Here is a 26,928-nt window from a genome sequence, read left to right on the forward strand (position 1 = left end):
ATGGGCATCCCTGGGAATCCTCTAACAGCCCCATTTTCCTCTGATTGCTCTGGTCTTATCCTTTGAATTTAGGCTGTGGATTCAGAATACATTTTGGGAGGAAGCAGAGGAGAGGGGGAGTAAGGACAGCCCACCCGAGAGAAAGTGAAGCAGAGCAAGAGACAGATTTGGAAAACATAGAGGAGGAGGAGAGAGGGAGACCGAAACCCTGCCCAGTGCACTGAACGGTTTCCTCTTGCCTGGTTCGAAAACCTCCAGATTCCTTCAGACCTTCAGAGAGCCTGAAGTTTTCTCATCTCTACTGCCCTGTCTGCGAGGTATGGCACAAAACCCTTCTCCCTGTCCTTTCTCTATTTCAATTATTTCTCATCATTTCATTATTGCTAATATGATCAATTCCTGCAAAGCGTCTAATTACAGGAGTCTGAACTGTTAACTGTACAGAAAGTTCTGCCCATTATTCCTAGATAGAGGGGGCATGCTTGGTTCTGTTGATAAACCAGTGCTTTATCTATCTATCTATCTATCTATCTATCTATCTATCTATCTATCTAAAACTCACTGAATTCTTTCTCCTCCAGAGCTGAAAACCTTATTACCTTTCAGTTGCAGATTAACAGTGTTAACTGTTATGTGATCAGAAATACTGTATATGAGTTTGCAGTCTTTTCTGAGCTGGTTCAGTTTATCCTTGTTCCTTTCTTTTGTTTTTCGGTTGCTACAAATAGATATCTGTTGATTTATTTGTTTAGAGAGAGGTGAAGTACCAGCTTGCAGGCACATCACATTTACTGCACTGAGAATCAGATTTAGTTATAAATCAGCCCCGATTAATTAAGTCCTGGGGCAGCATACTGTCATTTGATACCTTGGTGTCCCATGCTTTTGAAAAAACAAAGTTTTGCAGATTTTGTTCTCCTGAACCTTTTACCACATTCACTTCTTTTTTCTTTTTCATTTCTTTTCTTTTTCCTTCAAAGAAAGATATTCTATTCATTCTTTTTCTTCCAAACAGCTTTTGAAATTATGTCAGGTTCTTCTTATCCCTCTAATTGTTTTGTTTAATTCTAGCTAAATTGTAAAGGACAGGGATTGCAGAAGAGAAAACAGAATTTATTTTTTTTTAAAGCCCAGTTGAGAGGCATTAAAAATAAGGATCAGACACTTCCGTTATTTATGTTTGTCCAGAAGAACAAACCACTTGTTTTCTTTAAAGGCAGCAGCTGCCTTAGCAGTCCAACTGCCTCCCCCACAACCCAGAAGAAAAACTTTGTTTCAGAAGCATGGACACATTATTACCGCAAAGAAAAGAAAATTCAGCTGGATGGTGGCTAAATTCCCATTCAGACTGAAGGGCAGGATCTTCCAGTGAATTTGAATTTGAGTACTTTGTCTTTATCAAGTTAAAACACCCGGAAAAAAACCCAGAACAAACCTAAAGGAACAAACTGGAAACTGCAACAGATTGTTCTCCTGGAAGGGTGGAAGAGACGGGGGGTGGGGGGAGAAATAGCTTTAAATGGAAATAAATGGCTGCAGTGTTCTGTGAAACAGTTAAAACAAAGCATTGTCTGCCACATAGGCAGAGGCAGGAGATGGGGAGGGGGGAAAGTGGGGGAAAGAGGAGGACCAACTTTTCAAACTTTTTTGCAAGCCCCACCTCCTGCAAAAACCTCTCCTCTGACATGACTCACCCCACTGGAATGCTGGCTCCCATGGAAACCCTTGCAGGGTCCTCTGCTGGAGCCAGGATGTAGAGCCTTTATCGCTCAGACAAGCTGCTGAAGGCGGGGAAGGGATGTTCAGAGGGACCTTGGGGGAACGTTCTGCTGAGCCTTTGCAACCTGTCTAGAAGCTGTAAAGTCCAAGGGTGTCTCTGTGCAGCATCCAAAAGGCTTTAATGGGCCGTCTCTTCGTCTCTCCCTTTCCTTCTTTCTAGTCTTCTCCTGGCTTTTCCTCTCAAGTGTGCGTACGCTGGTTCAGAGCAGATGTCACATTCTAACACCTAAGGAGGCAACAGGGCCTGGGTATTTTTGCAATAGGCACTGAAATATCCTTATTCTGAGGTGAATGACACCTCCACCCTAGGAATGCTGCATTTGGTATAAATGAGGACAGGAGTCCAGCCCAAGTGAATGAGAGTATTTTCTGCCTCATCACGGGGACTGTGTCCCAGGCAGAGGGCAGTAATTCACTGGGAAGGATTCAACTTTACTTTGGTTCCTTATACCGGGTAGCTTAGTCCAAGAAATGGATCAGAAAATAGATAGAGCCAAATTCTGCCCCCTGACTCAGGGTTGGGTAGTGCCCTGCTCTACAGGGAGTCCCGCTGAAATGAACGGTGGAGTAAAGTACTCCTCACGATGAGTAGGGGGTGGAGGAACCCAGCCCACAGAAATGTAGCGCTAACTATTTGCAATTCACCACAACCCCTCTCTTCTCCCTTTGAAGTTGGCTCCACCTCTCCCAAGCTAACCCCCATCCATTTAGCCCTAGCAGTCTCAGAGCTTGACAGACGGATTGCACCTACCTCCTGAAGCAACCAAGTCAGAGAGGTGGCTCACAGAGGGCTCCATCCTGCATGATGTTGTGAGCCTCCTGAGAGCACTCGACAGTCCGACTGCCAAGGTCCATGGAAAGTCCCCTCTGACCTGGGCTGCTTTCAAACCCGCTCTTCAATCGCGTTCCAAGAGAAATTAACAAGTCACTGTTCCATGTGGCTGTGACACTATTGGCTCAATTACCATTTAAGCTAAGAGCCAGGGCTAAACCGCGTGGGTGTTAATTCCGCCTGACTCATAGCCTAGGCCTGGTTTACACCAATTTGGGATCAATTTAACTGTTCCCACAAGGGGGCGCGATTTTCGACTGAACTAGTTACGTCGGCACAACCCCGAGTGTGGACAAAGTTACATCAGGATAAAGGTGCTTGTACTCTTATACCTTACTCCTGTAAGGAAAGAGGAATGAGCTATGCCTTTGTAAGCATCCTTATTCCAGTATTCCTGCAGCCACACGCGAGGGCTTGTACCGCTTTAACTCTTCTGGTATCCCTACGGCAGTACAATTTTTTGTTTATGGACAAGCCATTTGTCAGTCTTAATCTAAGGATGTGGCTGCCGCCTTTCCACCTGGCTCTAAGTATAGTGCAGGTGTGGGTGTGCTGGTGAGGTGAGGTGAGTTTCTGCAGGTGTTGGGAACCATCCAGGCTTCCATCCAACCCCAAATTCCTGCTTCTTCTCTCCTGAGATTTGGTGCTGAATGCTGACAGCCCCCCGTGAAACAGCTGGGCTCGCTGGCACGGAATCTGAACAGGGACCTGACCAAAAATACTGTCAAACCAAAGACTGTTCAACATGAACTTCACATTTATTACAGCAAACAACTTAGTCTAAAACCTGGTTTTACCCCAGCACCGATTTGTTAAATCAAATTGAGAAAGAGCCTTGTTTGCATGGCTCAGGCTCTGCAACCGCAGTGGGTTCACAGTGCTCCCGTTATGTTTATGTAATGGTTGTTTTCCTCCTGTGTCTTGACGTGCTTGGTATATGGCTATACTTCTACATGCTGGCCTTTTTTCACTGATATCCTCATCCCCTTTATGTGATCTGAGGAGCTGCAATTTATTATAGACGCTGCAGAGCCTTTGATCACTAATAAATACTAAGGCAATATTAGTAACACACAATCAATGATATCTTGCACCTTTCATATGTTGACCCTCAAGAGCTTGAGAGAGGGAGGTGAGTATTATTATCACCATTTTACAGAGGGGAAACTGAGGCAGAGAGCAGTTAACATGTGATTTTGCCCCAAGTCACAAAACTAATCTGGAGCAGAGTCAGAAATGAAACCCATATCACCTAACTAACTTACCCTGCTCTAACCACTAGACCACACCCTCTGCTCTCAGCCACAACAGCAGTCTATGCTATAATAGCAATAGGTTCTGCCTAGACTCCTTAAGGACACCACGAGCAGAGAGTGGCGATATAGATCTTTACATTCATCTATTTCTCAGCTGTTTCAGCAGATGAAATTGAACTGCAGTTACTTCTAAAATGTATCGATCATCCAGTTTGCAAAAAATGGCACCATCAAGCCATACATTAACCAACAGCTTTCCTAGTCCCTAGCAGCTGTATCTGAGCTGTGAGATCATCTCAGATCCCGAGCTATCAGCTGCAGACTGCTGCCCACAGGTGGCAATGTGCTGTTCTTGTAACCCCATCCTGCATTCAGGCTCTTCTGTGTTATGTGAGTGCAGGAGGAGGGGGGTGCCCCGGGTCTTGCTGATTAGGCTCAAAAGGAAAAGCAACAAAGGATCATTTTAGACTCTCTAAAACACCCAGAATACTTTGTCAAGGAACCCAGCCAGACGATCATTTCCAGGCTCATCACATGCCAACTCCAGCTACCACTGAGCTCCATGGCAAATCTCCCCTGGACTGTAAATGGAGCAGGGGCAGGCACTGAGAGATTTTATTCAAAGCACTAAACTGGTGCATCACATAGAGATTCAGTGATTCAGGCTGGAGGAGGGTTGGGCTTTTCTGTCCTGTCTGCATATCTTGAACTGGACCACAGGGGGAAGCCTCTCATAGGCTGAGTAGCACCGTTCTCCTCCCCTCACCCAAAACTAAACGTGGCATCCTAGGGGACTTACGTAACCTTGGCCTAGGGCGTCTGCCACACGGACTACGTCATAGCTTCCAAATGACTCCCCTCTGGTAAGGCTGTCCAGCTGTCCCGCCCCCAGATGTTCCTTCTCATCCTCCAGGAGAACATCCAGAGAGAGGAGAGGCAGAGGGGGGCAAGATATTTGGGTTCTGTCTCCTCAGAGTCACTTGCTTCTGAAGAGAACTCAGTGCAAAATTAGTTTGTCCGAAAACAGTAAAACAACATAAAATAAATGCAGAGTAGAATGTACCCCGTATTTCAGGATATAATTGGGTGAGGGGGGAAAGCTTTTTGATTATTTTAAAAGCAACAAACCAACGAAACTAAAACATAACGTAGAATTAAAAAAGTGAGCAGCTTCAGAGCAGGCTTTTGCTGGCCCAGTGCCTACAGATGTCCGAGGCCTCCAGTCTGAGGGTCTCTTATACAGAACAGATGATAAAGAACATGACAACTTCTCTGCTAGCATCTGCTATGAGCTAACACAAACTCGCCAACAAGGCAGAGGCCAGCCTCCGAAGAGTTGTCTCATCTGGCTGTGAATTCGGTGACCTCACACCAAGACAAAGTTGACTTAGTGGAAGCCTTGTCCATCTCAACTCTTGTGCTCTTCTAAGTTTATTCGCAGTATGCATATATTTCAAACAGTGGTGAAAGGTGATTGGTTCAGGAGGGAGCTTAGCTAATGATGGTCGTATCTTTATGTGGTGACTCCTATCCAAATGGGAATTCTGAAAGGGTTTAAGTGGGAGCCAAGTGTTGCCTAGGCCTTATGTTAGAGAGTGGTAAATTTGACCCAAAGTGCTTTATACATTTAATGACCTGATTTTATGCATTGCACCTATTGGAATCACTCTGCCAACCAGCAAAGTGCAGCCACCTCAGGAGTGAAACGTGGCAGCTGTGTTTAACAGCCAGTGAGAGATTCAGTGTTTTCGGAAAGGTGAGGAGACAGGCTCATGGCTAGTCCTGATGAGTTATGTTAGAGGTTGGTTGAGCGGATACAGAGCAGTCAGCATTTCCTGAGTTTAGCAGAGCAAGTCCTGATGCCCTTATGTTCCTAAAGTAACATCCCCAGGGAGGAATATAGGAGTGTCTTTTTAGATGAACAAGTGGGATCTAGGCCTAGTTCCTCACTCGTGTAAGGTTTCCTAGGGTAGGAACTAGGGGTCATACTCAGGGTTTAACAGTGATGATATTTCACTAGCAAAATCCTGGTTTATGCATAACTCTTGCTGGTAAAATAAAACCCCCATAATAAAAAAAAGATCCGCTATCAATGACACAAGTGTATTATCCTTTATATTATGATAACTGAGATCAAGGACCCCATTTTACTATGCATTGTGCAGACACTAAATGAAAACAGTCTGCCCCACAGAGCATAGGGTGGGAGGGGAAATTGAGGCACAGTGTGGTGAAGTGACTTGCCCAAGGTCACACAGTAGTTCAGCGGTAGGGCTAGGAACAGCAGGCAAGTCTCTTGGGTCCCAGTCTAGTGTCCTAGCCCCTAGACCACACTGCCTTTCTCTAAACAAAGAAAGGGAAGTATCTGGAATGTGCAGCCCCCTGGGGCCAGGATTGTGGCAGATGGATGGCGAAGTTCAAGCATGTAGGAGAATAATAAAGTCTAGGGAGCAGCAGCACCAGCAAAGAGGGGTGGTGAGGGTCAGGAGAACGGCAGGATCCCTTAGAGATGAGGATGAGGGGAGGTGCTAATCCTGGAGAGGCCAAATGGGGCCAGCTGAGCACAGAAAAAACTAAACCAGGCCAAGGGGGGAGACAACACAGGGCTGCTGCAGGATTATAATGCAGAGCAGCTAGATATTATAGTAATAGCCACTTGAGAAAGGCAGACAAGCAAACGACAAACATTTCTGATCCCCGACACGAAGGCAGCAGTAAATTCGTGAACAATTTGAAAGACAATGGGGCAGATTCTGCCCCTTCCCTGGTTCTCCCCAACCTTTCTGCCAGGGGATTTGAACTGCAGGGGAGTTCCCCCCAGCACAGGGGCAGCATAAGGCCAAAGGAAGTGGCCCTGCTGTGCAGCTCCCATAAGGGCATGGCAGGGACGTGGCCAATGATGAGAGGACGTGTGTCATAGAAAGTGGGAGCATGTCCAGAGCTTGGCTATTCTGAGCTGCAGAGCATATTATAGGCCGCCAGGCATGGCGGCTGCTGTGAATTAGAATAGCCCTGGCTGGATCCAGGAGCAGCCCAGCATAAGGGCAGTGCAAACGCAGCATTTGACCCTCAGTGCCCACCCTCTCTCCCCCCGCCACTCCCAGGCTGCACCTTCTGAGAGGCAGAGCACAGAATCAGGCTCCTGGAATCTCAGCTGTGCTGGGTTTGAACTGTGCCCAGCACAGTGTGGCCCCGGTCTCGGCTCACCGCCGTAATAAACACCATAAACAGTAACAACAAAACGCAGGTTTGTGAAAAGATTCAGGGGATAAATTAACCCAGGGGCTCCTGCCATTTTTAGCATTGGCTGCCCCAACACCTTGTCAATTAGCCACAGAGTCGGGCTTGTTTATACCCAGACTTCAGTGATATTCAAACATAGTAGGAACGGTGCTAGCTATTCTGGACAAGCAACTCTCAGCAAGTCATGACCACGGCTACCAGGAAGCCAGCCTTGTTCATGAGCATCAGAGGCCTGGTGATCTTGGATAAGCGCTGTATGTGGGTCAGCCACTGAAATCCACAGGAGGTGCGCCCATCTTCTTCCCAGACCCACCTGGAGTTCAGCAGCCATGCTGGGGGGAGAGGAGAGGTTCTGGTTGTCAGTGTTCTCCCCTGAAGCTGTGGTACAGGACACTGTCAGAAAGAGGATACTGGGCTAGGCAGACACTGGTACGGGACACTGTCAGAGAGAGGATACTGGACTAGACAGATCATAGGTCTGACCCAGGCTGTTCCTATGTGTGATGCTGCTGGGTCAGCTTCATTTTCCTCATTTGTTCCTTGTGGGCTGGGTGGGAACGGAGCCTTCGACATGCTAGATCTCGGCACCAGCCCTGTTTTATCCCCTCCAAAGTATCCCTATGCTACATCCCTTCACCTTTGCCTCTAATGCCCGGTCCTAAGGGCTGAGGAGAGCCACGTGCAAGAGCAGAGCCCAGCAATGGCAATTCCAAATACTTCAGAGAGGTGAATGCTGAGCCCTGTGAGGCTCTCTCTTCCTCTGCTGGTTCAAGGCACTTCCAACCACAGCTGGGTCAGAGCCAGGGGTTCCCAGGCAGAGGTACCAAGTCTCTCATGGTAGCCTAGGTCACTGAGCTCCTGGGATATCCCATGGGCTTTTTCAGAAATTCCTCTCTCATCTCATGAGGGCTCTCAAGGCATCCTCACCTTGACTTGCCCTCAGAGTCTGGTCACAGTCTCTGTCCATTGCACCAACCTGCAAGATGTAATATTGGGAAGGCATTAGGTACTCAGTGGAAACCTGAACAAGCCATTGCAGCTGCCCAAGCATTGCCCAAGCATCACCATCTGCTGAAACTCAGGGCGGAACTTACTGGAGACAGGAACATGCATTGGATGTGATGGGATGAATAGATACCCTGAGAGCCTGCAAAGAAGATTGTGCTGCCCCTGTCCTCTCCATGGCAGGTAGAGAACTGGGAAAGTATCCTCTGTGACTCACACCATGGTGGAAAACCTTCTGCTACAGCACTAGCATGGTGGAGCTATTGCCGAGGGGCTATATTACGACATAAGAACAGCCAGACTGGGTCAGACCAAAGGTCCATCTAGCCCAGTCTGACAGTGACCAGTGCCAGGTGCTTCAGAGACAATGAACAGAACAGGTAATCATCAAGTGATCCATCCCACTCATCATTTAGGAAAGGCCATTCATCGCATTGCTAAGCAGCACGGGTCTTCCAGACCCTGAAAAGTCCTCAGTGCAAAGTCTCAGTGCAGCTCCTCTCGAAGGCTGGGGGTTTATGAGAGTTTATTTTAATTTTGTTTTTTAAATAAACTTGTTTTCCTGCCTTGGGCGCGAGACATCTATGCAGTGCTTGTTTGCCTGGAGAGTTTATTCAAGTCCCCCCTTCCTCCAAACACAACAGTGGGACCTCAGAGCGTCTCCTGGCTTCTAGTGAGCATCCGATTCAGAGACCCCGGCTCAGCACAATCCTCTGATGTTGGACGGGTTTAGAGATGGGGACATGATCTACATGCAATCCAGGTTGGTTGGGGGGGCTGCACTTTTTCAACGCAAGCCCATTCTCCCCATTCAACTCCCCCTTCCTCTGTGCTCAGCACGGTGAAGTTTCCATGCCTTGGACAGAATGGAGCAAAAGGCAACTTCCAAGCCAAACAACCCCTGTTAAGAGAGACACAAGAGAAGCCCTCACAAGCCAGGGGATGGCAGCGGTGGAGGAAACAGCCAGAATCGGCTGTACTTTTCCACCCAAAACGCCCATCAAAAGGGGAAGAACTAGTGACCTCAGTTTCAGGTCTTGGCAGCAACCAGGAGAGCTTTCAGCAGCCTCCAGAGCAAATAAAGGAGAGAGGAAGGGACTTGGTGTACGGAACAGGAGGGTGGGGGCGGAGGGAGGACCCTGTATGCACTAAGCAGCAGCCAAACTGCAGGAAATAGATTTCCCCTTCACCCCCACCCCCTGCTTCTCAGCACAAGAGCCTCTGATACCGAAATGTCAGCGGCTGCTCTATAGAGATTGGCTACCGTGCAGACCCACCGAAATCCGCGGTACCATGGCTCTCTCGCATCCCGGGGGGGAGTATATCTATACATCTGTCACGCCTGTGTAAAATATGTCACGGTCTATAAATTGTGAAATATTACATTCTCAGCAAGTCTTCTCACTTATGCTACAGGCCCGCATGCTATTTTAAGTAGATTTCAATGTACCTGTAGCTAAAACGGCCTGCATTTTAAAAAGCATGAAAACAGGCCGCTCTGTGGCTAGGTGAGATATCATTTTGTGCATAGGGAATCTATAGGGCATTCTCCTTTGGCCAATGCAATCGGGAAGTGATCCTGGCTGGAGTAATTGGTGAATTAAATAGTCACGCAGCTACATTTAGCTAAGCAATGAGCCATAGCAGGCAGTGCCTTTCTGGGCACAGCTCGGTGTAATTCTGTGCGCTCCCATCTCCTTTTTCTTATGAAAGGCAGATGCTCCAATTTTGTTTTAGGCAAGAAGAGAGCAATAGAATCTATCTGAGTTAAGCCAGCCTTGCTTAGATGGTCTTCGGCCGTTAGCTTTTTGGCAGGGCGGGGCTATGCAGGAGCCGTCATCCTTGAGCTGCTAAAAGACAGACAGACATTGAGAAGGACTCTTGATTGCCCCTCCTAAAACACAGGACTTGTTCACCTCTCACTTACCTTGGGGATTAGCTCCAGTTACCACTGGTATAGACACACCATTCCAACCCCCCAGTGTAAACAAGCAAAGCTGCTCTCAGCCAGGATTTGCACTGGTGCAGTGCATCCCTGTTACAGGCAGGGTTAGGTTGCAGCAGTGAAAATGTGGGGTTCTAGCGGATTTGCCGAAGAGATGGTGGCCATCAGTATAGACAAGGGCTGAGAACCAGCTTAGGAACTTTTATTCTGAGTAATTCTCTGCCCCTTACCAGGGGGGAGCTCTCTTTCAGAGCGTCACAGCCTAGACAGCTGCCAGCAGAGACAGGCGGATGGGAAAGTGATTTGGAAGGCGTGGGACAAACGCTGGGTTTTTTTGCTTTCCCAAGAGGGAGGCAACGGCGAGAACTTCCGCTCACACCATTGCTCCATCCCACCGTCAGATGCGAGGCCTCTGCCTGCATATTCAGCACCCAGCCTAGGTCTTTCCACCCTCTCCTTTCCACACTCAGAGGGGTTTGATCCCTCCACACAGGAAGCAGCGGGGAGAAACAAGGATTGATTGATTTTCCCAGCTGCCACTCTCGCTTTGGATGGATTTAAAACAAGACTCACTGCAGCTGGCGCTAACTGGCCCGCTATTGGCAGGCCCTGCAGAGAACCCAAGCACTGAATGGGCCTGAGACCCTGATCTCCCCTCTCAGTCCTAGGGGAAAGGGGAAGGATTCTGCCGCCTCCTCCTGCCCCTGTGCTCCGTTCCAGCGGTGGACAGGGGCTGCAAAGTGCCTGCAAGCAGCCTGGGGAGACTTCCCCAAGTGCAAGCATTACATAGGGTCACCATGGGCAGCCTTGCATTGTCCCCAGTGCAAGCCCCAGTGACGAAATGGGCTGGGGGCAGAGGAGTGACAGGAAGAGGGGGCAGGGCCATAGCATGGAACACTATGGACATTCTGGGCATCATGAAGGCCCATCGGCAGACCAGGCTGCTCCACCTTACACCACTCTGGTACGTGGAGCAGCCCAGTTTCTGCAGGGTGCAAAGCTGGTGTCAAGCCCCCACCCCGGCCCGGGACACAACCCAGAGTCCTCTCAAAGTCTCTCCGAGTCAGTTTTGAGGCCCATTGGCAGGGCAGTGTGGGCAGCCTGCACTGCTGCAGTCTCTGCTGTACTGGTCGGTGGATCAACAGAGGGCATCAGTCTCCTGGCTTTCCCTCAGTCTGTCTGTCTAAGGACTGGGACACTACTCAGCCGGGGAAGGCCAGGCAGGTTGCAGGCCTGAATGCAACAGCAGGAGATAAAAAGTTAAGAGCGGCAACAAAGATCTCAGCCCTCTGGGAATGCAGGGACGGGGTGAGCTGCCTCCGCTCACACACCAGCAGCCATGCTTGGCAAACACCAAGGCCCTGTGTACAAATGATCTGGGCAATGCCCCAGCCCCTTTGACCAGGGTCCTTTCAAACAGGGGGGAGATGGTTTGGCTGCTAATGCAGGCAGGTCCACCAGAGCAGAGAATGCCCTGCCATTGTCCTCAGCAGCTGAATTCCAGCCCCGCTCTGGGCCCAGCTTCTCCTGTTGATAGCGCAGGGGACTTGCACAGGCAGGATATTGGAGTCCCTGCATTTTTGGCTATCAGTTCATTCTGGGAGTCAGTTTGTGCTGGTGCCTGGAGAGCAGAAAGTGCCTCGGGAGCCCACTGAGGGGACTAAGGGCTTGTCTATACGGGGGGAAAAGCCTGCAGTAGCTGGTGTGCACTAGCTTCTCCACATTGACTCCCTGTGTGGACACTCCTACTGTGCACTACAAGCGTCTTTGTGCGTATTAGCTTAACGCTCTTTGGAAGTGTAGTGAGCTAACCCATCTGAGGGAGCGCCAGAGTGCAGCGAGAGCGCCCAGACTGGGAGTACAGAGCAGTTAGTGCGCTTCAAATTCACCCTAGGTCACTGAGCACTAACATCACTGCATAGACAAGCCCTGGGAGTGAGCAACGGTACTGGGAAATAAGTGGGAGCCTTCATGAACTCATCTGAGATACACGCACAAAGTCCACTGAGCCCCCTTAGAAGACAGATGCAGAGACTGTAGATCCTCCAATATGTTTTACAGGCAAAAGGTTGGACATTGGTTTGCCTACATTGCATCGTGCAGGGAGTCAGGATTGATTAGCTTGACTTTTAAAATAAAGTGCTCTACCGCAGTCTCGAAGGTAAACATCTTCAGGGTAGGTTTGAGGCCTAATGACCTGTAGAGAGAGAGAGAGAACTTAGAGAATTCTGGGACTTCTTGAAACTTCTAAAACACCTGGAAAAGTTGTATAGGGTTCACAAGAGGTTAGAGCTTCATCCTGGAGTGTTCTCTTTCTTCCTCTCTCATCCGGTCTCACTCTGACTTATTCTTTCTCTTTTGTTCCCCAGTTTCTCTTCTCTGAATGGAACGACATATGATGCTGTATGAAGTTGTATATGCTATAGCTAGAGCTGGTCTAATCTTTTTCAATGAAAAACAACTGTTTGCCCCAAATAAACATTTTTGCTGAAGATTTTCGTTCTGATTGCAATTTTCTGGGAAATTTTCTGCAATTTTCAAGGGAAACAATGGAAACCAAAAACGCAACCATGTTTTTCCCATAAAATTTTCAATGTTCAAAAACCGTTTCCCCCCCCCCCCCCATTGAAGACAGTTTTCGATTTCAGGTTTGCACCCAAAAGCCAACTTTTTTTTTTTTGCAGGAATATTTAAAAAAATGTAATTGGCCATTGTATAATTATAAAGTGCTTTGAGATCCTTAGATGAAAAACACTGCAGACATGAGTTCATGGTTATTAGCTGGACTTCTAGTTTGTGAAGGCCTTTTCCACCTTCCATCCAAGCTCTCTCCAGACCCAGCCCGGGGAATCAGTGACCCAGATGCCCTCCTGCCGTGAATTTTGCAGGTGATAAAGCTTTACTCGGTAATGCTAATGTCTAACCCTTGTTCTTTTTCTCTCCCGTTTATCCAGGCTTCATTGAAAGATGCGGGCCTGGATCTTCTTCCTTCTCTGCCTAGCTGGCACGGCACTGGCAACACCTGTAAGTATTTTGCCTGACCCTCATCCTGCCACCTTCCCTTCCCAGAATAGGCAGTCCCTGTGCCAGCCTGCCACCAGTAGAAGGTTGTTAACTTACACCCAGTGGTGAGCTGGAGCCGGTTCGCGCGAACCGGTTGTTACATCTTGGAGCAGTTTTAGAGCCGGTGGTTAACCCGCTTCCCTGCCGGGGGCGCTGAGGCTTTCATGAGCTCCGGCCGGGAAGTGATGTGATTCCTCCTCCGGCCGCCGGGGGCGCTGCGCTGCGGGAGCCACGTGGGCTGCCCCCTGGCCCTGGGCACGAGCCCTGGGGCTGCTGCTGCTCCCCCGACCCCTGGCCCTGGGGCTCCCACTGCTGCCGGGTGGGTCCCCGGCTGCTCAGCTGGGCCTGGGCTGCGTCCTGCTGCTCGGGCTGGTCCGAGCCGCTCTCCCCGCGAGCACCCACCACCCTGCCCACAGCCACCCCCTGCACCCCCTGCCCGCAGCCAACCCCTGTCTCCAGCCACCCCCGCACCCCCCGCCCTGCCCGCAGCCAGCCCCTGTCTCCAGGCACCCCCACACCCCCCGCCCTGCCCGCAGCCAGCCCCTGCCGCACCCCCTGCCCTGTCCGCAGCCAGCCCCTGCCTCCAGCCACCCCCACACCCCCTGGCTTGCCCGCAACAGCCCCTGTCTCCAGCCACCCCCTGCACCCCTGCCCGCAGCCAGCCCCTGCCGCACCCCCTGCCCTGCCCGCAGCCAGCCCCTGTCTCCAGCCACCCCCTGCAGCCCCTGCCTGCAGCCAGCCCCTGCCTCCAGCCACCCCCGCAACCCCCTGCCTACAGCCAGCCTCTGCCGCACCCCCTGCCCTGCCTCCAGCACCCCTGCCTCCAGCCACCCCCGTACCCCCTGCCCTGCCCGCAGCCAGCCCCTGCCTCCAGCCACCCCCGCACCCTCCGCCCTGCCCGCAGCCAGCCCCTGCCTCCAGCCACCTCCGCACCCCCTGCCCTGCCCGCAGCCAGCCCCTGCCTCCAGCCACCCCCGCACCCCCTGCCTACAGCCAGTCCCAACCGCACCGCCTGCAGCCTCTTAAATCGCCGTCCGGGAGGAATTTAAAAATTCCTCCCGGGAAAATACGGACGTATGGTCACCCGGTTGGTACAAAAAATACATACTGGGGCACGTCCCTTACATCAGAACTTTTTATAGGGAACCGGTTGTTAAGATTTTGGCAGCGCATCACTGCTTACACCTCCCCAGTAAATGCCCAGGAAAATCCTGTATTGGGTGGGGTTTTTTCCGCTTCGTGGCACTGACTTGACCCTAACTGTAACAGCCTCATTGTGACTCCCCTTTTCGCAGCTGCTGAAGCTAATGTGAACCTCATGGCCCATTTTCCCATAGGTTTGGGACCCTAACTCATCTTCAACCATCACCCACATCCTTGTGGTACTATGGTCACTGCCCGATCTTTATCTGCTGGTTCCTATGAAATGCTTCTCTGTCTCCCAGTAAACCCTTGCAGAGGGGAGGAAGCCATGAAGCCATTGTGCGGGAGGTTTAGAATAAAGCATGAACAAGTGCCCATGGGGGAACAGAACAGAATCCCACAGGAATGGCGCTCTTACTGATTATGTGCCTTCCAAGCCCCTGCACAAACTCACGCCCCAGGGCAAGGAGATTTCACAGGGGGTGCAGCCCAAATCAGGGCCTAGGCCAAAAAGGTAGGACTGCATGGCCATTAACCCTTTTGATTCTGAATGAAATAACCGGGCATAGCTGGGAAGGGAGAGAAAATGCTCCTCTTGGATAGCCAGAAATGGCTATGGGCCATCTGACATCTGGTGAAGGGGTTAAGGGACCAGGAGACCAACACGCATTCCATCAGGAGCTGCTCCGAACAGTACCACTTGGGATCCCAGTAGCCACATGGTAGGGAGGGTAATTTAGCAATCAGGCGCCTGGCACCTGAAATTCCAATACAGCCGGACTGTGAGTCAAAGGAGCTGGAACGTCCTCAGCCAGGCTTAACTCCTAAGACATTAGTTCAGATTCAGTAACCCAGTCCACTGGGGCGTCTAGCCCAAGCGGTGCTCCAAGAGTGGCCCTTGGAGAAACCTGATGCCCCTTGTGAAGTCAGAGGTAGGGAAGATCTTAAGAGGGTCTCCACTAGTAAAGCAAAGATCCAAGAGAAGCTGCCCACGGAGGTGCCCCTCTCTCCTCTGCACATTGGGAGTCATAAATGTTATTAGCCCATTAGCCTGCAAGCACAGGTTCTCTGCGAGCTGCCACCCTGCCACTGGGTCAGGGGGAATGCAGGCAGTGAGGCATTGCCAGCAGGGAGCTGCTGCCAGAGGGTTGAGTGAGAGGAAGTGAAGAGCAAGCTGAGATTGCAAGCTCTGTGGGGCAGGGACCCTCTTTCTGATCATTTGTTCAGCGCCTAGCACAATGGGATCCTGCTCCGTGACCGGGGCTCTTATTGCAATGCAAGGAATGAATACATAATAACAGTAATTAATAATTGTGTGGGAGGGGACTCGGCCTCACTGACACCTCCAAATGCCTCTTCCCAGGCGGGGGCCCTTGGGATGAGTACCCTTGTTCTGCGTTGAAGAGTGGAGCTGGAGCTGCTCGGAGGGCAGCAGATGGGGAAGGCTTTTCTTCGAGCCAAACTCTTATCTGGCACAGCCCTGACATAGACCTCCGCTCATCCTCTGCCCACCGGTCATCTCATGCCCCTACCAGACTCCACACAACATTTCTATTACGCTGACCAAGAGCTCAAGAATTCCCGCAGCTCAGCAAGGGGTGAGATACGGCTGCGTCCCATGTCAACGACGTGGGAATGGCTGCCTCTCTCCATCAGGAGAGGTCCCACTTGGCTCCGGTGACGCTGTGCATTGATGAAGCGAACAAGGGCCAGGCACAGCTCTGAGTACCAAACGGTGGCCCTCTCTGCATACAGGCAGAGCGTGTAGGAGTGCAAAGGTGCGGGAAATAGAGACAAAAGGCATCACTGTTTCATGGCTTCCCCAGCCGGCAGGGTTCCCCTTCCTAAGGATGCTGACCTGTCCACACGAGGATCTGGGCTCGGCTGTGAAAAGGGGGCCATGGGGCAGGAGATGTGAGATGTGGGGGAGGTCACGTTTCTGACAGCACTTTCCCCCTTCTTCCTCCTTTCCAGCAGGAAGCCCTGCCAGATGAGATTGAAGTAGTGGAGGATCCTACAACCGTGGTATGAAATGACACAGCATTGCCTCTCTCTTGTACACTTTGGGGGCGGTGCTTGGGGTGGGGGCAGCGTGCAGCCCTCTGGCTGCCCCTACGTGTAGGAGCTGGAGAGGGGCCATGTCGCTGCTTCCCGGAGCCACGTAGCGCTCCCCCACATGCTGGAAAGGCCCACACCCATCTCCCCAGTGGGAGCTCAAGGGCCAGATTAAAATGACTGGTGGGCCGGATCCAGCCCATGGGCCGTAGTTTGCCCACCCTGGTTTAAAGATTTCAAGTTACAGAGAATCCACAATTTACAATAGTTTAAACCTGCAAGGACCCCTGCCCCATGCTACAGAGAAAGCGAAAAACCACCAGGATCTTTGCCAATCTGACCCAGGGGACAATTTCTTCCAGACCCCAAATCTGGCAATCAGATAGACCCTGAGCATGTGGGCAAGACCCACCAGCCAGACATTTGGGAAAGAATTCTCTGTTGTGACTCAGAGCCCTCCCCATCGAGTGTCCCATCACCGGCCGTAAATTATCTGTCCAAGCTTTGGCTTCTGTGTGGAACCCCTCCCACCCTCTTTCAGTGGGACCTGCTAAATGGCACATGGTCAGATTTCCCAGCAAGCTCAGCACCCAGCACTGCAAATCTGGCCACTCCCTGGGGGCTGAGTTCTCGTGCTAATTCTGGCCATAGTGACCATGCGCCGTATCCCACTGGCCAATCTGTGGCTGAGCCAGTCTCCTGCCTTCCAGGAGCCTGTCGGAGTCAATCCCGTCCAGGTGGAGGTTGGGGAGTTCGAGGAGCCCACCGAGGACGTGGAGGAGATCGTCGCTGAGAGTAAGTGACTCCCCACCTGCCCACTCCCCGCCCTGCTCTGCAGCATCCCAGCCCAGGGACCAGAGACATCTGTCCCTTCCTCCTGATGGGGGATTGGGCTCAGATCCAACTTTGCTTTCCCGCCCCCTTTCAGATCCCTGCCAGAACCATCACTGCAAGCATGGCAAAATCTGCGAGGTGGACGACAACAACACCCCCATGTGCGTGTGCCAAGACCCCTCCACCTGCCCACCCAGCGTTGGCCTGTTCGAGAAGGTGAGCCGAGAAATGAAGCGCTATTAAGGAGGACAAGGATGGGAGAAGCCGAGCTGCTGTCTGTACGTCACATGGCGACTAGTCCGCGGCCCTGAATGGCTTAGGAGACTGATCATAGGAGATGGAGTCTTCCCCCCGGGGTCACAGGTTTGATTCTGGCCCCGGTCACTAATTCCTCAATCTGGTGGCCCATCTGAAATAAGTTCGTTGCCTCGCTCTCGTTCCTGTAGGGAAGGCGTCAGGGCCAAGAGTTCGCCAGGCTGACTCGCCGTGAGTCTCTCTAATGTTCTGTCCCCTTCCCCGCAGGTATGTGGCACTGACAACAAGACCTATGACTCCTCCTGCCACTTCTTTGCCACCAAGTGCACCCTGGAGGGCACCAAGAAGGGACACAAGCTCCACCTGGACTACATCGGGCCCTGCAAATGTGAGTTTGCACCTTCACAGGGGTAAGGAGGCCAACCGGCCCCCGCATAGCTCCTAACAGGTGTCTATGGCACATCAACTTGCTGCTCAACAACCAGTTATCTCCAATGTCTGGCTTGCAACCCTGCAGCTCGTCCATGGTGCTGGAGTATAGACTCCCGGTGCCGGGCACACACAAGCCAAGGATCAGCTGCTGCCTTCTAACCAAATCCTGAAAGGGCAAAGGGGCTGCAGGAAAGACCCTTCCTCTTCCCTCCACTAGAACCCATGAGCTGGGAGAGGAGGTAACCATTTAAGGGGAGTGGTCCCACAGTCAAGGCTGACGGGGGCCGATCATCTGTTTGTGCCAGGGTTCCTGATCCTGCCTTTTAATAAGATAGCACATCCCCTGTCCCCTAAGGCCCTTGATGGGGCTTGCCCCACCGAATGGGCTGCGGTCAGGAAATTCTCCCCAGTTCTCAGTGTAAAAGCAGACAGGGACTGCCAGGAGAACGTACGTTCCTGCAGCATTTCCTGGTCCTAAATGGGTACCCGCGTCCAGCTCCACCACCGTGACAACCTAGCCATCAGCACCTTCTGGGCACTCCTGCATGGGAGATCGGAAGGGCGTGCTGGGACTCTCTTTGTCCCTCGGCCCCCCCGGGCACCCGCCCTGGACCCAGGTAGAATGCCGCCAGCCTGTGGCACTCCCTGGGCCCAAGGCGCAGCACCAGCCAGGCTGGGGATGTGACCAGGGCTCTGCTACTCATTTATGAAGCAGCAGTAAGTGTCATTGGACTGGGCCCCCTGAGCTGGCTGCCTGCCTCTGCCCAGCACCGGCACGAGAGCTTGAGGTACCTTTGTGTGGCCACTACAGCCTGGCGCCAGCATTCCTCCCAGGGAAACAGCCAGAATTTGGCCTTAAGGGTCGTGCTTTTTCCTACCGCTCATCTATCCTTGGGAAGGCCACTGGGATCAAGCGCGGGCAGCACCGTTTCTCCCCCGCCTCTGATCTCATAAGCACACGCAACAGGCGCTGACAACGGCGCAACGTGCCCTGCGGGCTGGAGCTCTCCATTTGGTCCCACCGTCCAAGCCTGGCCCGTGACCGGCCCACGTGCCCAGACCTCACAACCGGTGCAGCCAGCCCTAGGGTCTCTGCCAGCTTATGTAATGCAAAGGGAAGGCGGCCTGCGGACTCATTGGAGCTGCCAGGGCAGAGGGAATTGCAATCACTAGACGAGCCCCACCGCTAAGTGTTTTGCTGGCTCAGCACTTCTGAAAGGCGGGAGGCCTGAAAGGAGCAGATTGTTTCATCCTGGAATGCCCATTTCAAATGCAAAGCCGGGTTCTGTTCAGACCTGCCCACCTCCCCCCCCCAGCTCTCCTTGCATAATAGCCTTATTGTGATCACGGTGTCTCTGCTAGACAGCACCTAGCAGGGGATAGGAGGCCGCTCAGGAGTATGATTCAACAGAGAACTCCAGGTGACAATGAGGCCTCTGTATTTTATCCAGCACTTCTCTCTTAAGCCACATGCTGCTGGATTTCTTGCAGCTGGTGTTATTCAGGGGGCAAGGGTGGGAAGGCTTGTAGACAGCAGCTTATCACACAATGCTTCATGCAGAGACCCTTCATGTACAGGGCTCTATGGGAAAGCACCTTGATTTGCATTTGCTGGGGTTTCTAGGAGCAGCACCAGCCACCTGCTGATAGTGGGAGTTTCAAAGTGATGATCTGGTGCCCAAAGAACCAGCTGCCCACACGGGCTGCATGTAGGGACCTGCCGTTTTACACAGGAGCCAGGTGCTAAACTCACGGGCATTTAAGGACAATGTAAAGTAAACCACGTAGGGCCGTTGACACCTGGTGGAGGGATGTTGAATCTCTTTAGCAACAAACCCAGATGTCAGATGATCAGTTCTCTACATTTATCTGCATGTTCTTTAGCCACAAGGGACCACTGCAGGAAAATGGAATCTGTATACCATCAGATTTTCATCTGCTCCTGCTGCTTATTCCCTACTCGATCATCCTTAATCCTCTGTGGGCGACGGAATAATTTCCACAGCAATCAATTGGCAGGGAACAGACCGAGGGTTTGGACTCCGGGTGAGAAATAGGTGGCAGGAGCTGGCAGGCCCCTCGAGCAGGAGAAGACATTCAGGAAGACATCCCTGGTAGCAGGGGGCTGATCAAGAAGAACCGTTGAATTGTTTCTAAATATAAAGAGTTTTCCGACGCCTCTCACATTCCTCCCCCCCCCCCCCCCCCGGCCCAGATGGCTGCAGCTTGCCAATAAATCGGTGGTTTGCTCTTTCCAAAACAAGCTTGATCAGCACAGCGGCTGGTGTGTTTTGCTTCCCGCAACATCCCCGTCCCGTGCGGGCAACAGATTCCTTCACAGCGTCTCATAGTAGCTGCAGCAGAAAGCTCAAGTGATTAAACCATAGCCCCAGGCGCCGTTTCTGGTGGCAGGATGGGAAGCAAGAGGGGGTGGGATGGGGTTTCGCCGGGCGACAGCAAACAGAATGCAGGCTCACGCTAGCTTGACTGTGGCAGACAACAGCACAGAGCCACCAGGTTTATGGATTCCGAAGTTAAGGCCAGAGGGGACTGCTATGATCATCGAGTCTGACCTCCAGCAATAGGATTTCCGCCTGGTGGTTTTTGCACTGAGCCCACAGATTCATGGTGGAATTAGAGGAGACTTCCCCTTCCGCCACCATGGCTGGATCGTTCATGGGTCCCCACCAGTGGGGCTGCATGGAAGGGTTGATCCCAGCAGCCCCGAGGGAGGTAGGGGTGTCCCCAAGACAGCATGTGCTGCTCCGGGGGAAGAAATGCAACCACGAACACAGCAGAAAAATGCCTGGATACATAAACTGTAGCAGGCCGCAGCAAACAGCAGAGCCGAGGTGAAGCCCCACCCAGCGGCTCAAGGGCCGAGGAGGCGACATTGTCTTGAATGGGCGTCCTGTTCCGGTCCCACTAGGGAAGCTGGGCAGGGCCCCACAGGGGAGAGGCCCGGGCCGGGCACCGCGCTGATGGCTCTGTGCTTGGGTTCCAGACATTCCTCCCTGCCTGGACACGGAGCTGACCGAGTTCCCTCTGCGCATGCGCGACTGGCTCAAGAACGTGCTGGTCACCCTGTACGAGCGCGACGAGGGCAACAACCTGCTGACGGAGAAGCAGAAGCTCAAGGTGAGTGGACGCAGTGTCCGGGCGTGTGGGGAGCCCTCCCCGGTGCCCGCCGTGACCCAATCCCGTGTGCCCTGGTGCCTGCAGGGAGCTCCGCTAACGCCAAGGTGGACTCCAGCCAGCACACGGTGGTGCGCCCCTGAATCCCAGCCTAATTGCAGGCTGCTGTGTGCACACAAAGCTCACCCTAGCGAGCAACTCAGAACGCCCCCGTTCGCACACCCGCCAGTAATACTCTTGCTCGTTAGCACCCCATCGCCCTAGAGCAACCCCCTGCCCAGCCAGCCTCTTTGCCCCCCCCTTTGACAGTGAGCCCCCAGCGGCTCTGTCCAGGAGGCGGGCTCCCAGCCGCAGTCGCCAGGCAGCTTCAGGCGGTCTCTGCTTTAACAGGTGAAAAAGGTCCACGAGAACGAGAGGCGCCTGGAAGCCGGCGAGCACTCTGCGGAGCTGCTGGCCCGCGACTTCGAGAAGAACTACAACATGTACATCTTCCCCGTGCACTGGCAATTCGGGCAGCTGGACCAGCATCCCACTGATGGGTACGGAGCTCCCCTCCCAGCCGGGGCTACGGGCTGATTCCCTGGCCTGTCTCTGCCGCCGGCTTGCTGGGCTCACACTCAGATCAGGTCACAAGTGCGATGGGCGTCTCGGTCTTATCCCAGCCCCTGAGTGTCTGGGCACATTGCAGAAACCCCTGCACATGGCTGCAGGAGTCCTGGGCTCCAGAGGAGCCCAGCAGCGGGCAGGACGTCGGTAGGTTCAGGTTGCGGTGCACTGGCGAAGCAGCCGGGTGGGGATCCGCACTGGCATGGCGGGAGGCGACGCAGGGGAGGATTGCAGGGAACTCAGCAAGCCGGGCCTGGGGCTCGGGACTGGCAGGGCTGAGGTATTCAAGGCTCAATTAGCAGAGCTTTGCCGGGGAGAGGCCTGCCCTTTGCCTGGCTCAGATCCAGATGGCGACGGATCACAGCACGGGCAGGCTAGCAGGAAGGAACGGGCTGTGCAAGGAAAAGGATGCCGAGCCCTGCCGTGAAGATGAGGATGATAAGACGCTATAAATACATGCAGCGGAGGGGGAGATTTGTGAGCCAGCATTAACCCTCTGCGCTCTGTGCTCCATGCCTGCCTTTACTGGGCTGTGACGGGATAAACACCCATGTGCCTGAGTTGCTGTCGGGACAGCGCTGGACGGCTCAGGTGGCCAGAGAGTGGTCGAGGGAATGAGGTCACTGACCGCCGGGTGGACGGTTTCCAAGGGAAGGCATTGCTCTTAGCCAGACCCCATGTCAGCCGCATGACCCGCTGCCCAGGCCTGGCCCAGCGCAGACTGAAGCCAATGGACTCCATTAACTCCATTGGGCCCTGGAGCTGGTCCAGAGAGCGTTCTCGGGTGGGAGGATGCAGAGTTGAGCCACACACGTACCAGAAGCCACACACGGGGGGTGGGGAAGGAGGGTGCAGCGACGCTCCCCGCCCCATCAGCAGAGCAAGGCTGTGGTGCGTTGTTGGGGGGACTCTGGCCTGGGGCTCAGACCATCTCGGCTCTCCTGGCAGATACCTGTCTCACACCGAGCTGGCCCCACTCCGAGCGCCTCTCATCCCCATGGAGCACTGCACCACCCGCTTCTTTGAAGAGTGTGACCTGGACAACGACAAGTACATCGCCCTGGAGGAATGGGGCAGCTGCTTTGGCATCAAGGAGAGTAAGTAGCTGCTGTCCCCGCCCTGGTGGCAGCTGGGGACAGTAGAGGAAGGGGCAGGCAGAATGCAGGGAAGGGTGGGACTGGTCCGAAGACAGCTCTCAGAGATCCTCGCTGACCAAGGGCTAAAGAGAAGGCAGCAGCAAAGGCAGGGGGTGATTTGTGCATCATTTACAAAGCCTGGTCCTAATCTGTGAGGGGCATCTTTCCCTGTCAGCCCAGAAAGCGGCAGGCACCCTTTGGCCACTAAACAAATAACAGCACGAATAGAATTAATGCCTTTGCTTGTCAAAACACTCTCCTACTTGGGGTGACCTCTGCCCCGGCCACAAACAGGGCGGAGAAAATCCTAGAAGCTTAGGCAATGGGGACAGGGGGGAAAAGATCTATTGGTTCCTCCGCGGTGGGATTTTCAAAAGTGCTCAGTGCTCAGTGCTCAGCGTTGGCCCAGCTCTCCCCTTCTGGCGTTAGGGCTTTTGTCTACATGGCCCTGCAGTTTGGAGTAGAGGGGAGGGAACCACAGCCCTCAGTACTGCGCTGCATTGTAACTGCCCCATGTGAATGCTGCGGGTGCAAACTGAAAGGGATCTAGTTCATATTCCCGCTAGTCCTATTTAATAAAGATGGCGTATCTCCTGAACTGCACAGGATTCATTAGGCTGATGAGCCCCAGCACAACAAACCCCCAGGCCTTCAACCGAGGCCTTGTTTATTATGATTTACCATTTCTACTGTGGTAGCACCTCAAGGCCGGACCCAGTTGTGCGAGGTGCTGTACAAATACGTAGGAAATAGCAGGCCTGCCCCAAAGAAAGCGTGTGCTAGTGAAGAATATCAGAATAGATGGCAGTGCTTCGGAGGCAATAAACATGACGGTTGCTATTTCAGAGAGCACCTGAGTGACCCCCCTGCCCTTAACCTTGCCTAGATGTCATTGTTGCTGAGTGAATATCTGCCTGTTAACTTCCCACAAACCTGGGAGTCATTGCTTAGCTTTGCCAAAACCCAGCAGATCACTGCATCCACCACAAAACAATTGGGTGTGGAATGACTCCCGATTGGGTCATCTGCTGTGGAGACTGAACCTGGGAAGGAATCCCTGGGAACTTTAGGTCTAAAAGGAGGAACTTTTACCACATGAGCTAAAAGCACCCATCCTGAGAGCCTTCAGCAGCACAGAACTCACACCTTAGGAGGAGAAGGGTGCTGAAGTGGCTTTAAATTAAGCATGTGCTATATGCTGTGATCCCTCCCACAACATGCCCCTTCCATGACCAGCTCTGCCCCCTGGCACGCCTGTGCCAGAGCTTTCAAAGGGCATGTGCCAGGGGAATCTTCCTCCTCCTTTGGAGCCCCTCCATGCCTTTCCAGCCTTTTTACTGAACAAGAAAGGAGTCAGAAGAGGGGTGAGTCTGGTAGCTTGAAGGCAGTAGTAGTCATTAACGTCTCTGTGCGATGTAACCACTAGAGGGGGACAAAGACCCACGCGGCATTAGCCTGGGTTACATACAGCATAGTCTGAATGCTAGTGAAGACTTTAACTTCTTCTCTCTCTCCTTTTGCAGAGGACATTGACAAGGACCTCGTGATCTAAGCCAGCAGCTTCCTTCTCTGTTGCCTCCTCTTTTCTTTTCTTTTTTTACCTCCTGTTTCCTTTTATTTTTAAACCTTTTTTGTTTTGTTTTTTCCCCTGGGGACAAGGTGCTAATATAGATCTAAACGTATATTAACGGTGCTAAAAGAGACAACAACTTATGGTTAGTAGCCTAATGAATACCACTAGAATACTCTGCTCACTCATCCATTTTGGTGTGTTCTTCTCTGCTCTCTGATTCGACAATGACGTTACAATAACCAGCCCTGTTCCTGTGCTAAATAGCTACTCCCTCTTCGTATCCGCTCTTGGATTTTTTTTTTCAAACTCCTTACTAACATGTTCTTCAGATGTTTCAATGTAAAGGAAAGCCATCCCAGAGGATTAACTCCCTGATTTCCAGACAGCAAGTGAGGGCAGATGTATCCAGAGGATGTTAGAAGATTGGGCTTTCCAAAGTTTAGCGGAGCAATTGGTGGTGAAAGTTTGGGGTGCTGGATTTTAGTTCCTGTTAGGGAGGATGGAGAAGGGAGTGGGATAGACACTGAAGATCCAGAATGGCAAAATTCCCAGGGCTTGAATTTATTAATAATTGGGCACAAATAGTTTTTAAAAAACGCACAAATTAATTAAAACCCATCATGTAAAATCCCCTCTAAAAATAAAGGTTTGAAAATGCTACGTGCTTTATTATTACTCGGTGATTGTATTGTTCTTGTGTTTTCCATGCTTTAAAGTTAGCTTTTGGTGCTGACATGTTTGGTGGTGATATTTTTATTTGACCTTGCTGATGCGATTCCACTGGAGCCAAGACAATGGTCTCTGTGGCTTTCGCGACATTTCACGTCCCCCGTATGTCACTTCCCATCCCAGCCTCTGCCACTCTTAAATTCCAGCCCTGCTCCACCAGGGAAGCTCTGTTCAATGTGGAGGCGAAGCTCCTGCTCAGAAAGATGCGCGTGACGTAGACAAGCAAGTGTTTGCTTTTTTTGCAGCTGTTGTGGTGTTTCGATTTTGTTTTGTTTTCGTTGGGGTTTTTAATGGAGTGGGTCTCTACAGACTCACAGGAGATGGTTAGATCTCGCAGGCTGAGAACTCTTTTCACCTCTGAATGTTCCCCAGTGCCTTTTATTATTAAATTCTTGCCACAGTGTGAGCAATCTGACGAGTCTCTCGTAATAAAAGATAATTATTTGAAACCGTGACACTAAACGAGCTGACACTATTTCCGGTCTCCCTGTCTGTTTCTTGTCATCCTCATTTGGAGGTCAAAGCGGAACACCCAGGTCAACTTCTAGGAGTTGAAGGTCATGCCAGGTGCCATTTGAAAGCTAATTCCCCCATGAACTGCAGTCACAAACCTTGGACCTTAACGTTCCCGCTGCATGATGAACCTCACTGAATAACAGTACGTTCTTGGAATAAAGAAACCGTTTTTCTACAGAACCAGTAGAATTTTAAAGAGCCCAGGCTGTGGGTCACACCTCTGGCTGGGACCTAATCGCAGTGCCATGAAGCAACGGGTCTCCTCACCTGCTTAAAGCATTTTGCTGAATCAGAGCCTGAGTGCTCGGCATGTGCCAGGCTCAGTCCCCTTCCTGGTGTGATTTGGGCGTTCTGAGTGCATGGAGCTCTAATGTGGCCTTCCCTGACCACTTGGTTGTTGGAAGGTTGTGCTGCTCTTTGTTATTCAAAGGTTATTTGCCCTAGATTTGGAATCAGGTCTTGGTTTAGACGTCTGTGACCCGATGTCACAAAGTATTAATGATCTCCATTGGTGCTGCTGCTCCCCAGGGGTTCGCCACAACTGAGCTCGATTAGTAAAGTACCATGATCATCAGAGTGTTCTCTCCAGAGAGATATTAATGTTAACATTTGTTAGGATTCTATGAAGGTACAAGGATAAACCCAGTTAACAGAATTAATTAATTTCTAAATTGTAAGCAATTTATTCCAAAACCCCTCCTCCACCCGCCCATTCTTCCTCCTTGGGAGTCAGGATCTTCTGCATTTCTTTCTTTTCCAAAGCCCTCTAGCCCGTGCTATTCTGAGTCAATTCTGCCACATCCTTTATCTAGAGCAGCGACCAGCTGACATTGTGGGATGAAACTGGTTCTCTCTCACCCCCCCACCCCCCAAACACACATGGGTTTCATGAACCCATCCCCACCACACACACACACACACACGCACACCAGAGTTGAATTGAAGAGTCCCTGTGAATTCTATTTTCTTATGGACATGTTGTTGGCCTTGTCATTGGCGGGCTTATTTTGAGGGGAGGGCTAGATGGCTGGCAATACTTCTTGTTGGTTTTAGTGGTTGGGTTCCCCCTCCCCTTGCCCTTTATAAATTATTTTTAGAACAAGAGAACAATGAAGACTTTGATGTGAAATGTTTTAACTGAGAGTGACCTAAGCCAAGTTCTTCTCACCAGATCAGGGGTTCTGGGTGTCTTTCTATTTTGGATGCCTAGCTCAAGACTGTCAAGGGACTTGATTTTCACGGCAAAGGTATCGGGGAGTCAAAGCCACTCACCTCTCTTAAAAATCTTGGCCATGGACTTTACCAACCAATGCAAGGGGAAAAAAACATGGAAGGTAAAATTCTGGTCCCTACCAAACATGACGGTTGGATTGGTTGAGATGGAAGTAAGA

The 26,928-nt window shown here is 51.8% G+C and overlaps 1 protein-coding gene across 2 annotated transcripts; it reads left to right on the forward strand.

Moving 5' to 3' along the window:
- The first annotated feature begins 157 nt into the window (after positions 1 to 157).
- SPARC (secreted protein acidic and cysteine rich) lies at positions 158 to 24,952 on the forward strand. Of its 2 annotated transcripts, none has more exons than XM_048861291.2 (10): positions 158 to 317; positions 13,015 to 13,084; positions 16,241 to 16,291; positions 17,032 to 17,116; positions 17,250 to 17,371; positions 17,678 to 17,798; positions 20,847 to 20,980; positions 21,368 to 21,516; positions 22,532 to 22,680; positions 24,243 to 24,952. In XM_048861291.2, exons 2-10 carry the CDS (start codon positions 13,028 to 13,030, stop codon positions 24,269 to 24,271), a joined length of 897 nt encoding a protein of 298 aa, XP_048717248.1. In that variant the 5' UTR covers positions 158 to 317; positions 13,015 to 13,027; the 3' UTR covers positions 24,272 to 24,952. The 2 variants fall into 2 exon arrangements, with proteins under 2 accessions (XP_048717248.1, XP_048717250.1); XM_048861293.2 differs by having other exon boundaries at positions 16,244 to 16,291.
- The last annotated feature ends 1,976 nt before the right edge of the window (positions 24,953 to 26,928 follow it).

The sequence above is a fragment of the Caretta caretta genome, chromosome 8, assembly GCF_965140235.1.
Source record: "Caretta caretta isolate rCarCar2 chromosome 8, rCarCar1.hap1, whole genome shotgun sequence".
In the NCBI taxonomy this organism is placed as follows: domain Eukaryota; kingdom Metazoa; phylum Chordata; order Testudines; family Cheloniidae; genus Caretta; species Caretta caretta.

Excerpts from the sequence above, each read along its gene's own strand:
- SPARC (XM_048861291.2), top strand. The coding sequence starts at position 13,028 with ATGCGGGCCTGGATCTTCTTCCTTCTCTGCCTAGCTGGCACGGCACTG. Across the intron at positions 17,799-20,846 it reads CTACATCGGGCCCTGCAAAT|ACATTCCTCCCTGCCTGGAC; the intron begins GTGAGTTTGCAC and ends CTTGGGTTCCAG. Across the intron at positions 20,981-21,367 it reads CGGAGAAGCAGAAGCTCAAG|GTGAAAAAGGTCCACGAGAA; the intron begins GTGAGTGGACGC and ends CTGCTTTAACAG.